The sequence below is a fragment of the Lactuca saligna genome, chromosome 2, assembly GCF_052625555.1.
Source record: "Lactuca saligna cultivar CGN05327 chromosome 2, ASM5262555v1, whole genome shotgun sequence".
Taxonomy (NCBI): domain Eukaryota; kingdom Viridiplantae; phylum Streptophyta; class Magnoliopsida; order Asterales; family Asteraceae; genus Lactuca; species Lactuca saligna.
In genome coordinates, this window is record NC_136418.1 from 150,153,546 (window position 1) to 150,166,827 (window position 13,282).

General features: G+C 38.3%; 2 protein-coding genes across 3 annotated transcripts; one reads left to right on the plus strand and one right to left on the minus strand.

Moving 5' to 3' along the window:
• The first annotated feature begins 1,482 nt into the window (after positions 1-1,482).
• LOC145032057 (uncharacterized) lies at positions 1,483-9,227 on the plus strand. 2 transcript variants are annotated; one of them, XM_078980724.1, is made up of 8 exons: positions 1,483-1,631; positions 1,807-6,335; positions 6,432-6,592; positions 6,679-6,808; positions 6,890-7,109; positions 7,187-7,426; positions 7,495-8,177; positions 8,282-9,227. In XM_078980724.1, exons 2-8 carry the CDS (start codon positions 1,986-1,988, stop codon positions 8,942-8,944), a joined length of 6,447 nt encoding a protein of 2,148 aa, XP_078836850.1. In that variant the 5' UTR covers positions 1,483-1,631; positions 1,807-1,985; the 3' UTR covers positions 8,945-9,227. The 2 variants fall into 2 exon arrangements, with proteins under 2 accessions (XP_078836850.1, XP_078836851.1); XM_078980725.1 differs by having other exon boundaries at positions 1,811-6,335.
• Positions 9,228-9,413: 186 nt separating this feature from the next.
• LOC145029204 (pentatricopeptide repeat-containing protein At5g39350-like) lies at positions 9,414-12,542 on the minus strand. The gene has a single exon (XM_078977804.1). It carries the CDS (start codon positions 12,482-12,484, stop codon positions 9,638-9,640), a length of 2,847 nt encoding a protein of 948 aa, XP_078833930.1. The 5' UTR covers positions 12,485-12,542; the 3' UTR covers positions 9,414-9,637.
• Positions 12,543-13,282: the final 740 nt, after the last annotated feature.

Below are 13,282 nucleotides of genomic sequence, written 5' to 3' on the forward strand. Positions count from 1 at the left end.
TATTATGATTTTTTTTTGTTTATATTTATATAAACAACTTCAACGACCATTATTATATTAAATCTTTATTTACAAATTTGTCAAAATATCATGTTTGTGTCATCGATTTATTTATTTATTTACATAACTACAATATATTTTATTTATTTATTTTAGATAACTACAACATCTTTCCGTAGGTTTGAATGTATTCTTTGGTGAAGGTATAAAACAATGCTTTTACAACTTGTATGAAACATAAATTACCATGTATCTCTTTGATGACATCATTTTTTTTTCCCATAAAGATTTTATAGTTTAAGCCCTTACTTATGGAGAGAGATTCTAATGGTATAATGAAAAACTTTTTGCCATGTCTTTTTCTAATTCATTTGGACATATGATATTTTTGTAGAATTTTTAAATTTTCTATTTACTATTTGTCATTTAATTATATTTTTCATTTTATTAAATTAAAATTTCATATTTAATATGTATGGTAATATATAAGTAAGATATTTATTAGAAAAAATTTATAAATGTAATATATTCAATATATTAAAGTCTTATTAATTTTAATAATTTAAAATTTTTCTCATTTTTCTTTTAAATTCAAAGTTTTCAAATTGCTAAAATTTCATATTTAATTTTTTAAAAATAAAACCCTATAACACATGAGTGTAACACCTAGTAGTCTAGGGCTGTAAACGAACCAAACGAACACAAACAAGGTCTTGTTCATGTTCGTTCGTTTAAGTTAGCCGAACAACAAACGAATACGAACGGATAAACGAACGAGATTTTCTTGTTCATGTTCGTTCGTTTAACAAATTACTTTGTTCATATTCGTTCATTTATGTTTGTGAACATGCTAAACGAACATAATCGAACAAACATAAACGAACAAAGATAAAAAAAAAAATACAATTGAACATATATGAACATAAACGAACATATAACATAGCAATATAATAAAAAATAATTGAATATAGATGAATATAAATAAACTTAAACGAACGAACATAAACGAACGTTCACAAACATAAATGAACGAACGAGACTATCGTTCATGTTCGTTCATTTAACTAAACGAACGATAATTTTTGTTCATGTTCGTTCATTTATTAAATAAACGAACATAAACGAACTTCCCGCCGAACAGTTCACGAACGGTTCGTCGAACGTTCAGTTCGTTTACAACCCTACCTAATACAAAATAAAACAAGAAAAAATATAAAAAAAAAAAAACAAGTAAAAACTACAAAATTTCCCCTGATCGTGTGAAGTCGGTTGCAAATGAAGGACTTTAACACCGTTTTCGCTTATGTTTGTCAACGAAGAAACTCGTTTGGTATGTAAGCTTACTTAAAGGACTGCCTTTTAGTTTTCAAAGATTAAGGTACTTAAATTGTTAACATATGATATGTGAAGGGATGATTCATGTAACTTTCTGTAAAACTAAAAAACACACCGACCAAAATAGGTTTCCATCAAATTGTACACTTTCATCTCCTCTCCCCAAATCTTAAAACAAAAAATCAACTCTCCTTCGCCCTCGCCCTGACTAGAGCGGTTGTAGGGCTTCTGTGACGTCTTTTTATCTACCACCGGCGCAAATCACCATCGCCATCCGCCGTATTACATCGTCGGAGGTAACTTATTCCATCTTATACTCTGTCAACTTGATCGTGTTTCCCGATCAAATTTCACAACATTTGAAGCCCTAATCATGGACAGGACTCACTGATTGATCTATATATCGTGTGCATTTATTAAGTATATTTTATCAATTTTCGTCTCGATCACAGTGTTTTTATTCATTCTCAGATAGGCTGAGAGGGCGTTCGAAGGTTTGATTTTTCTATTCGCGTTCACTGTGAGATCTGCTGAACAGAGCCTGCGTGTGTACACACCTGATATTTGTGGAGGAGAGAGAAACCTAGGGCTAGGGTTTTGATGCGTTGTTGCGGATTGAGAACAAGGTTTGCGGGTTGGATTCTTCGATTATGGCCAACAACCATGGCGGTTCTGGATCCAAGTTTGTGTCTGTAAATTTGAATAAGTTATATGGGCAGCCTTCTCATCATAATTATCCACCTCATAGTGGCTCTTATGGACCGGGTGTTGGGACAAACCGTGCCCGACCTGGTGGGCATGCTAGTACCGGTGGTGGGATGGTTGTTCTATCAAGAAACCGTCCTCTGCAGAAGGCTGTCCCGAAGTTATCTGTTCCACCCCCCTTGAACTTGCCTTCACTGAGAAAAGAATATGAGAAAATTGATTCATCAGGGGCAGGTGGAGGGGCGGCTGGTGGTGCTGGTTCAGGGAGTGGTTCAAGACCAACTTCTTCAGGTATGGGCTGGACAAAACCTGGAAATGTTGCTTTGCAGGAGAAGGAAGTTGGTGGTGATACTCTGGTTTCAGAGAGTGTGAATTATACTGAAGGTGCAGCAGCTACAAAGGGAAGCGGCACTTATATGCCTCCTTCAGCTAGGTTTGGTGGTGGACTTGGCCATGGAGATACATCATCAGCTCATCATCCAAACATGCCTCCTCTAGAGAAAGCTATGGTGTTGAGAGGAGAAGATTTTCCATCTTTACGGGCTGCTTTGCCTTCCTCATCAGGACCTGCACAAAAACAGAAGGAAGGATCTTTCCAGAAGCTGAAACAATTAGTTAGTGAGGAGTCATCCAATGATCTAAGAAACAATTCTCGTTTCAGTTCACCTGCTCATATCCAATCTTCCCATCGCATTGCAAATGGCATGAATGAAAATGGTGGGCAGAGTCCAAGATCAAACAGTGCACGCCCGGATCATGCTCAGAAGCAAGAGGACCCTCTACCACTTATACGGTTGAATCCAAGGTCTGATTGGGCTGATGATGAGCGAGATACAGGTTATGGGTTTGCAGGAAGGAGTGGCAGAGATCAGGAGTTTCCCAAAAGTGAAGCATATTGGGATAAAGATTTTGATGTGCCTAGGAGCAGCATTTTGCCACATAAGCCACCTAATAATCTGTCCGAGAGGCGTGGCCAGCACATGGGTAACATAGCAAAGGGTCCCACTTCTGAGGTCCTTAAACCTGATCCTTACAGGAGAGAGACAAATATGCATAGTAGGGATGACAGGGAAAGCAATTCTTGGAGGAGTTCTTCTATTCATGAAGATAGATCTACTGTTCCACAAGTTATTAGTAACAGAAACAATGTCACTGTGTCGGATAGTTATAACAACAGTAAATACATGTCAGCTTTGGGAGACAATGCTCACCATGGTGTGGTTTCAGGAAACTATGTGAGAAGGGATACAGGGCAAGGGAGACAAGGGGGACAACGCCACTGGAATAACTCTGTAGAATCTCCTAGATACCAGAATGCTGCAGGGTCGAATTATGGTAGGGAGAAGTCTTCTTTTTCAAAGAGCGAGCGAAATTACCTAGATGACCCTTATCAAAAAGACTTCAGTTCCAGTGTTTATGATGAAAGAGACCCATTTACTGGAAACCTTGTTGGAGTTGTTAAAAGAAAGAAGGAGGTGATTAAACAGACAGATTTCCATGATCCTGTTAGGGAGTCTTTCGAGGCTGAACTTGAAAGAGTTCAAAAGATGCAAGAGATGGAACGACAGAGGGTTGTTGAAGAACAAGAAAGAGCTTTAGAGCAAGCACGAAGAGAAGATGAAGAGAAACGAAGGGTAATCATAGAGGAAGAAGAAAGGAGAAGAAGAATGGAAGAAGAAGCTCGTGAAGCTGCATGGAGAGCAGAACAAGAGAGGTTAGAAGCCATTCAGAAAGCTGAAGAGCAAAGGGTTGTTCGTGAAGAAGAGAAAAGAAGGATGCTTCTTGAGGAAGAGAGAAGGAAACAAGCTGCCAAACAGAAGCTTCTAGAATTGGAAGCTAAAATCGCAAAGAGGGAAGCTGAGGTTGGAAAGAGTGGTGGAGATGATGAAGTTCCAGCTGGTGGAAAAGACAGTGATGCATCTATGGATTCAGATCTTGATAACTGGGAAGTTAGTCAGAGAATGGTGGAGAGAATTACAACTTCAGCAAGCTCTGATTCATCTGCAATAGACAGACCCTTTGACAGGCCTCAGTTTTCTAGAGAAGTTTCATCTAGTTTTGTGGAAAGAGGAAAGCCTGTTAATGCATGGAAACGTGATGCATTTGAAGTTGGAAGCAACTCATCTTTCTTACTCAATGATCAAGAAAATGGTCATCATAGTCCCAGGCGAGAAGCACCCATTGGTGGGAGATCTTTTCCCAGAAAAGACTTTTATTCAGGAGGTGGATACATGTCATCAAGGTCTCCTTTCAGAGGAGGAATTCAAGATCCTGATACAGATGGATTCCCTCATGATCACAGATGGAATTCTTTCGGGGATGGAGATTCTTATGGAAGAACCAGAGATATCGAGTCAGAGTTTTATGACAATGTTGGTGAAGTCTGGGGACATGGACAGGGGCATTCTCGTGGAAATAGGTTGTATATGAATAATTCAGAGTCAGATAAGCTTTATCCATATGGAAGGTCAAGATATTCCATGAAGCAGCCTCGTGTTCTTCCCCCTCCATCTTTATCATCTATTCCTAAATCTTCAGTGAGAGGGGAGAATGAACTTTCTGCTCCTTCAAGTTCTCTGGAATCAACTGCAAGAACAGGGGGGAATTATGGTGGTGTTCAAGACAAGCTTGAACAATCTGATCTTGTTGATGTTCAACAAGAAATCATGGCACAGAAGTTAGACAAGAACGACACACTAAGATGTGACTCACAATCATCTCTTTCAGTCTCAAGTCCCCCTAGCTCCCCAACACATCTATCTCATGATGAGCTGGATGATTCCTCTGTTATACCTACTGGAGGTGATGGAAATGAGACGCCTGAACATGATGTGAATGATGAATCTGGAGAGGTTAGAGAAGTGACTACAATGGCAGCAGGTGATGATGATGAGGAATGGAGTCTTGAGAATCAAGATGAGATGCAGGTACAAGAAGAGTATGATGAAGATGATGATGGGTATGGTGAAGAAGATGAAGTTCATGAAGGAAACGATGAGAATATAAACCTGACACAGGAATTTCAGCATATGGGTCTTGAAGAGAAAAGCACAAATAATGTGATGGAAAATTTAGTCTTGGGATTCAATGAAGGTGTTGAAGTTAGAATCCCAGGTGATGAAACGGATGTGAATACAACTGAGACACCAGAAGAAAAACAAGATGCAGTTGATTCAGTCAATTCAGTGATTAACGAATCAGTTGTTCAGCCTCAAAATGCCACATCAGATTCTTCTACCACTACACATGCATTACCTTCTGTACCAATTCAGACAGATTTACCAGTCAAACTCCAGTTTGGGTTGTTTTCTGGGCCTTCTTTAATACCATCTCCTGTTCCAGCCATACAAATTGGATCCATACAGATGCCTCTTCATCTTCATCCACCTGTTGGTTCATCAATGGGCCACCTACACCACCAATCACAACCTCCGCTTTTTCAATTTGGTCAACTAAGATACACATCTCCTATTTCACAGGGAATTCTTCCAATAACTTCACAATCAAACATTCACCAAACCCATTTCAACTTGAATCAGACTTCAAATTCCGGAACTTTACCCAACCAGTTCTCTCAAGAAACCATGAAAAAAGACAATCATGAGAATTGGTCAAGGGGTTTGACTGGAATTGCTTCCAAACCAGTTACACAAACCGAGGAGAAGGTACATGGCACTCCTGATAATAACAAACCTTCTCAAAAAGATGTTCCCTTGTCAAAGGCTCCAGGTCCTAACAAGGGTAAAAGACCAACATACCCTCCGAGAAATTCCGGGTCAAGATCTTTTCATGGATACGATTCATCTCCCGCTAACGAATACCGGAAAAACCGACGCCCAATTCAGCGAACCGAGTTTCGAGTCCGTGAAAATTCCGATAGAAAACAGACACCTGGCATTGGTTCTTCTAATTTTGATGACAAGTTCAAACATATGGGAGCTTCTAGAAGCGGGTATAGGCGTCATATGGTGCCTGTTAAGTCATTGAAGCGGGTTGTACCTGATGGGTCGGGTTCTCATGAGATGAAAGAAACTGCAACTGCAAGATTAACACCACCCAAGACCCAGTCAACTGAAGGTGGCAACTTAAAGAGGAACATGAACATTCTCGAAGAAGAGGTTGATGGATCTGATGCACCATTGCAAAGCGGTGTTGTGCGTGTGTTCAAGCAACCAGGGATCGAATGTCCAAGTGATGAAGATGACTTCATTGAGGTCAGATCAAAACGACAGATGTTGAATGATCGACGTGAACAGAGAGAAAAAGAAATCAAGGCAAAATCACGTGTCGCAAAGGTTTTTACTTTTAATTTATTATACATTTAGTTTTGTTCTCTTTATGTTTAGTTTTAGTGTTTGACAATTAACATTTAAAAAAAAAAAATTCATCAGCAACCACGAAAGGCTAGTCCTTCTGTTCAAGCTCCAAATAAAATCTCTGTTTCATTGGTTGGTGAATCATCAAACAAGGAACCTTCGGCTGACTTTTCAACAGTTTCTTCTCAATCTCAACCATTGGCTCCAATTGGCACTCCTGCTGTGGATACTAACAAGTATATTTTCTTATATCAAAAATGGAAAATAGTGTTTAAATTATTTGTTATAATAAATTTAGTTAACCATATACATTACTTTATAGGACTCCACAAAGAGGATCTGGTATTGTGGAAGATAGTAGTTCAAATCGCATGTTTGAGGCTGAAAATAAGGCTGTTGATGATGTTCAAACATCTTTGGGTGACTGGGGTAATGCAAGAACGGATCCGCAGGTGAAAAGTTTTTAATTTTTTTAATTTTTTAAATTTTTATTTTCATGTGAAATGTTGAACTAATTTTAGTACAACATACAGGTTATTCCATTGACTCAAACTCAACTTGATGAGGCTATGAAGCCTGCAAGGTTCAATACAACACATGTAACATCTATAGGCGATCATACCAATACCAATACCAATACCAATACTAGTGAACCCATTTTACCATCCTCATCAATCTTGACAAAAGGAAAATCAATTTCATCATCTTCAAGCCCAATTAACTCTCTGCTTGCTGGTGAAAAAATTCAGTTTGGTAAGCTTATTTTTTATTTTAAATTTTTAAACATTATATTATATCTCAAATTAATAAAGCTAAGCTATAATTAACAGGGGCAGTTACCTCACCAACAATACTCCCTCCTAGTAGCCGTGTTGTGTCACATGTGATTGGGGCTCCAGGGTCTTTTCGTCCTGACATGACTCAAAACATTTCAAAAACTGAAAATATATTCTTTAAAAAAGAAGATTCTGAGGCTGAAGTTGAAGCTGTTGCTGTTGCTGCCATTGATAGAGATGAGATCGTTGGCAATGGGGTGGGACCCGAAACCGGACCCGTCTCAGTTTCAAGTGGTAATGCCGAGTTTGTTGTTTTTATTTATTTTGTTATTTTAGTTATTAATTTAAAATGTGGTTTGCAGATCAACAATCTGGAAGCCAATCTAAACCTGAAGAATCTCTTAGTGTATCACTTCCTGCTGATCTCTCAGTTGAAACTCCACCAATATCATCTCTATGGCCACCATTGCCTAGTCCTCAAAGCTCATCAACCGCCCAAATGCTTTCTCATTTCCATGGTCCCACACCTTCTCACTTTCCATTCTACGAGATGAACCATCATCATCCTCCTCCACATCATCCTCATCCCATGATGACTAGTCCTGTTTTCGCCTTCGGCCCACATGACGAATCCGGTGGGACCCAACCCCAATCCCAAAAAACTACAAATTCCGGATCAAATCCAAGACACATGCTGCCACCCTGGCAAAACCATTCTGGAATGGACTCGTTTTACGGACCACCAGCTGGATTCACGGGTCCCTTCATCGGTTCTCCAGGCGTGCAAGCCCCACCACATATGGTGGTGTACAACCATTACGCTCCGGTCGGGCAGTTTGGGCAGGTCGGGTTGAGCTTTATGGGTGCCACGTATATTCCATCTGGGAAACAACCAGACTGGAAGCATGATCCGACAACATCTTCTGTTTCTGTTTCTAGAGGTGAAGAAGACATGATGGTTTCTGGACAACGACATCTTGCCCCTGGCTCTCCTTTATTGTCCATGGGCTCCCCTTTGACAATGTTTGATGTCCCTCCATTTCAGGTAAAATTTTATTCATCTTGAATCATTTTTCAAAATTTATATTCATTGTTCAATTATTTTTATGTTTCGAAGTGACAAAATTCGATTAATTATGTAAAAAACAGGCTGCACCAGATATGCCGCGGTGGTCCCACGTACCTCATGCAGTTCCAATGTCACTACCGTTGCAACAACAGCCACCGGAAGCTATGACTGGACCTTCACAGTTCAGCAGCCACGTAGGACATCCTGTTGACCAGTCAATGTTTCCTCCCAATAGATTTTCGGAACCTCAAACCTCAACTCCATCGTTCCCTGATGAACTTGGGTTGGTGGTGGACTCATCTGGGCCGTCCATTTCCACCACATCTGCTGCTCCGGTGACCGGAACCACTACAAAGACTGTTGATGTAGGTGGTGGGGGTGGGGGTGGTGAGACTACAAATGCTTTCAAGAATCAACACCACCACCACCAACAGGGTAATAAGAATCTGTCTTCTTCTCAACAGTATAATAACAATAATCATCATCATCATCATCATGGTTATGGGTATCAAAGAGGAGGAGGAGGAGGAGGGGTGTCTCCTAAAAACAAATCAATGGGGGGACCGGGGCCAGGACCTGGACCACAGTGGTCCCCCCATCGTAGGACTGGTACCTTCCATGGAAGGTACCAGTCCATGGGGCCGGAGAAAAGCTTTCCGCCTTCAACAAAAGTGAAACAGATTTATGTGGCTAAACAGCCGGTGCCGGCTGCTTCGGGTGGGTCGTCTTCGACAGTTGGATGAGAATATGTTTTGAGGATGTTGATTGGAGGTTTTTTTTTTTTTGTGAGAGGAGTTTGATTGATAGATAAGTTGTTGGGTTTATGTAGTAGAAGTTGGTAGTACAACCACTATTGGTGTTCTTAAAAGTTGGAAAGCTAGGAAGAATTGGGGGTTTGGGTTTGGGTTTTGGTTTTTGGTTATTATTGTGGTGTAAAATCGGAACCTTGATATAGATAGTTGTTTGTGGGCGTTTGATGTATTGGAATTATGTTGAAGATCATTGAAATAAAACCTCCTTTTCTCATCCTGTTTGTTATTAGAAAGTAAAGATGATATGATTTAAGTACATTGCTTTCAGTTGCATCTAATATAGCTTTAATTTAGTTACTTGTAATGGTTTTTATGTACTTAGATGCAATCTGCAAGTATGTATGTATATAAAATGAAGAAATAGCAATATACTTTTATAGATGCAATAAATAGCAATAAATGCAAAAAACAACAGTATAGTTTATGTACTGAGATGGTTATAAGTGCATGAAGTAACAATATATTTTCATCTATTTCTGATTGCCACCTGTAGAATTTCCCCTTCAGTTTCAATGGGACCCTCCACTTTAACCATCTCGCCTCTATATTGTAGGCAACATCTCCTTCCTTATGAGGATCATTGCCCTCAAGTACTTTAGTACTACTTCTAAGTTCTAACACCAATTACACTAAACTAAATCCTGGCAACTTCCTCAAATTCTTTGCTTCTATACAAGACCTAATTTTATTACCTTCACTCCACCTCCCACTTCCTGCATACACATTATAAAGCATCACATACACTCCCGAATTCTCTGGATCCCTTTCAAGAATCAATCTCCCTATTTCCTCCCCAGTTTCAATCTCTCCATGATTCAAACAAGAACCCAATAAAGACTCCAACATGCTTATAGAAGCCTCAAATGGCAAACTCCTCACAACATCATAAGCCTTTTTCACTTCTCCTGTTCTACCCAACAAATCCACCATACAACCATAGTGATCCATCCGTGGTGAAATTTCATCATCTTTTAGCATCGATTTAAACACCATCCATCCTTCATCAACTAATCCAGCATGACTACAAGCAGACAGGATATTAATGTATGTCGCTTCATCAGGTTTGAAACCCGAATCTCTCATTTGTGTGAATAAAGCAAATGCAGCTTCACCATTACCATGTAACCCGTATCCATGAATCAAGGTATTCCAAGAGATGATATCTCTAACAAGCATTTCATCAAACACCTTCTCTGCATACGATATGTTCCCAGATTTAGCATGCAAGTCAATAAACGCATTGCTTACAGCTACATACTTGTCGATTCCCTTTTTTAAAACATAACCCATTACACAGTTTGTAAGGTTGGTATGGTTTATCTGAGCACAAGCTGAAGTTAAGCTCAAAATAGTTATATAATTAGGTTGTATTTTCACTCGAAGCAAACTGGAGAACAACGAGACAACCATCATGGCATGATTTGATTCCACATGAGCAGCTAAAATCGCATTCCAGATTGAAATATCCCCTTTTTCCCCCATTTGAAACAAAAAGTTACATGATCTTACATCACCAAATTGACCATATACAGATATGAGAGAAGCCATGAACAACGTTTCAAGCATGACACTCCATCTCCTAGTTGCATAAGCATGAATGGACTTCACTTGCATACATGTATAACACATTGGCAATGAATTTAATAAGGTTACCTGATTAGGGTTTTGCCCATCCTTCATCATTCCAGCAAACATCAAAATCCCCTCTTTATGTACCATGTGAAGATGATAACCAGTTATCAAACCATTCCATGAAATCACATCCTTATTGGGTATCTCATCAAAGATCAACTTTCCTGTATCGAGTTCTCCACAGTTCATGTACATGCTGATAAGTGCATTGGCTAAAGAAACATCAGATGCATAACCAAGTTTTATACCACAGCCATGAACAGCCATACCTTGAACCAAATTTTCAAGATTCTTGAAACAAGGGAGTACACTTATCAAGGTGACTAAATCAAATCTCACACCTTTTTTCTGCATTTGGTGAAGAAGGAGAATTGCATTTTCATCTTCTCCATTGTGTACACATCCGGATATCAGTGTATTCCATGAAACGTTATCTCTTACATCCATTCTTTCAAATACACAAAAGGAATAGCTCATTTTGTGACAATCAGTGTAAAAAGCAAGTAGTGTGTTGGATAAGTTGAGATTTGAATCAATCCCACTTTTAAGACTAAAAGCATGAGCAGATTGACCTAAACGAGTAGCTTCCAGTCTAGAACAAGCAGAAAGAATGTTTATTATAGAGACTGCATCTGGATGAACACCATCAGTCTGCATCTCACAAAATGCAGCAAAACTCATATTCCAACACTCATTATAAACATACCCAGATACCATAGCATTCCATGACAAAAGGTTTCTGTAGTTCATGTGATCGAAGAGGAATTTAGCTGAATTCAGATGACCAAACTTTGCATACATTGACAAAATGGTGGTGGCAATTGCTGGTTGGTTTTGTAACCCTAATTTGATAACATATGCATGAAGAGACTCACCATAATCAGTCCCAGAAGATGGGATTATAGACACGAAAGTGACCATATCAGGTGTGATATGATCACGAGTCATTTCTATGAATAGCTCAATTGCATCATGAGATTTCTGGTTTTGTGTGTAGGCAGAGATCATGGCATTCCACATGGTAACATTCTTTTTTGATGCATAATCAAATATGCCTCTAGCAATGGATAAATCTTGATTGTTTCCATACATTGAAATGAAAGCAGGAATCAAGAAATCATGTGTAAAGTAGCCACATTTCAAAACGTGTCCGTGGAGTGACTTTCCTATCCTTAAATCATCCAAACGAGAGCACACTGGAATTAAGCTAGCGAAAGTGCTCACATTAGGGTTCAAATCGGTAAGTCTGATCCGGTTAAAGAGATGAATAACTTCGTGATTAAGTCCATGAAAAGAATACCCAGAAAGCAATGCGTTCCAAGAGACCAAATCTGGTTGAGTAATTTCGTCATGCAACTTGCGGGCAATACTGATATCACCATTTTTTGCGTAAAAATCCACTAAAGCCGTCTGCACAACTACATTTTGATCGAAACCAGTTCTCAAAATAACGCAGTGAATCTCCTTACCATTTCGAACAGCGTTTACGGCCGAACAAGCCTTGAGGACGAAGGGGAAGGTGAAATTATCCGATGGGCAGCTAGAAGACTGGCAAAATTTATACACAGAAAGAACATTTTGGTACAATTTATGATCATTTAAGCACCTGATGGTCAAATTCTGCAAGAACAAGGTCGGGTTGATTCTGGAGAGGGTTGATAGAGCTGATTGGGGATCATCCAGATCAAAGCATCGTGTAAGAAAATTTCCCACAACTACATCTTGTTTAAAGAAACCATGGACGATAAGGTGAGATTTCAAAAGCTTCAAGTGGGTAAGTTGTGTGCAGGCGGCAAAAAGAGCTGGAAGTTTGCCGGAGGAAGTATGGTATTGGTGCATGTTGTTACAGAGTCCAGCTTCCTGGAATCCCGCCGATTCAAATAAAGCTACGTTTTATAGTTTTCTATCATAACTAATGGAATTGGCCGATTGCCAAATAGATAACCTTTTGGTTTGACTAATGATTCTAATATTTATCCTTCTAAACTCAATCTAATAAATCATTTATATTTTAATTTAACATCTTTTTTGTTTTTATTTTTTGTTGTTTTCTTTTTATTTTATTTATTATATTATTTTTATTATTTAAAAAAATTAAAACTTATTATTATTATTATTATTATTATTATTATTATTATTATTATTATTATTATTATTATTATCAAAATAAATTAAAACTGATTACTCGACCATTAATATTTCTATACACAACACAAAAATGAAAGAAATCCAAACTAAGCGTTGTAGATAAAGGAATTAAAGCTAAAGGTTTTGATTTAATTGGAATAATCTTTATTTTTTTTTAATAATAAAGAAACTGATTTGACATAATTTTAACTTTATACGTTATATAAACGATTCGTTCGATTCGATTCAATTCAACATTTGTTCAATTCATAACCTTTACGAAATTGTCGACCGTCATTCTTATGACAAGTTTTTAAACTAACCCGATATGTATTTTTGATGAATATTTTAGTTTATTCATAAGTTGTTATATGTTATATTTGTAGTGAAATTTTTTTAAACTGACCAAGTATATATTTATATTTGTTAGGTGTTTAGCAATCGTGAAAATTAACAGAGTGGATGCAAGAAACGATACGATCTCTTGGATATGTGGTTGTTATTAAAAGA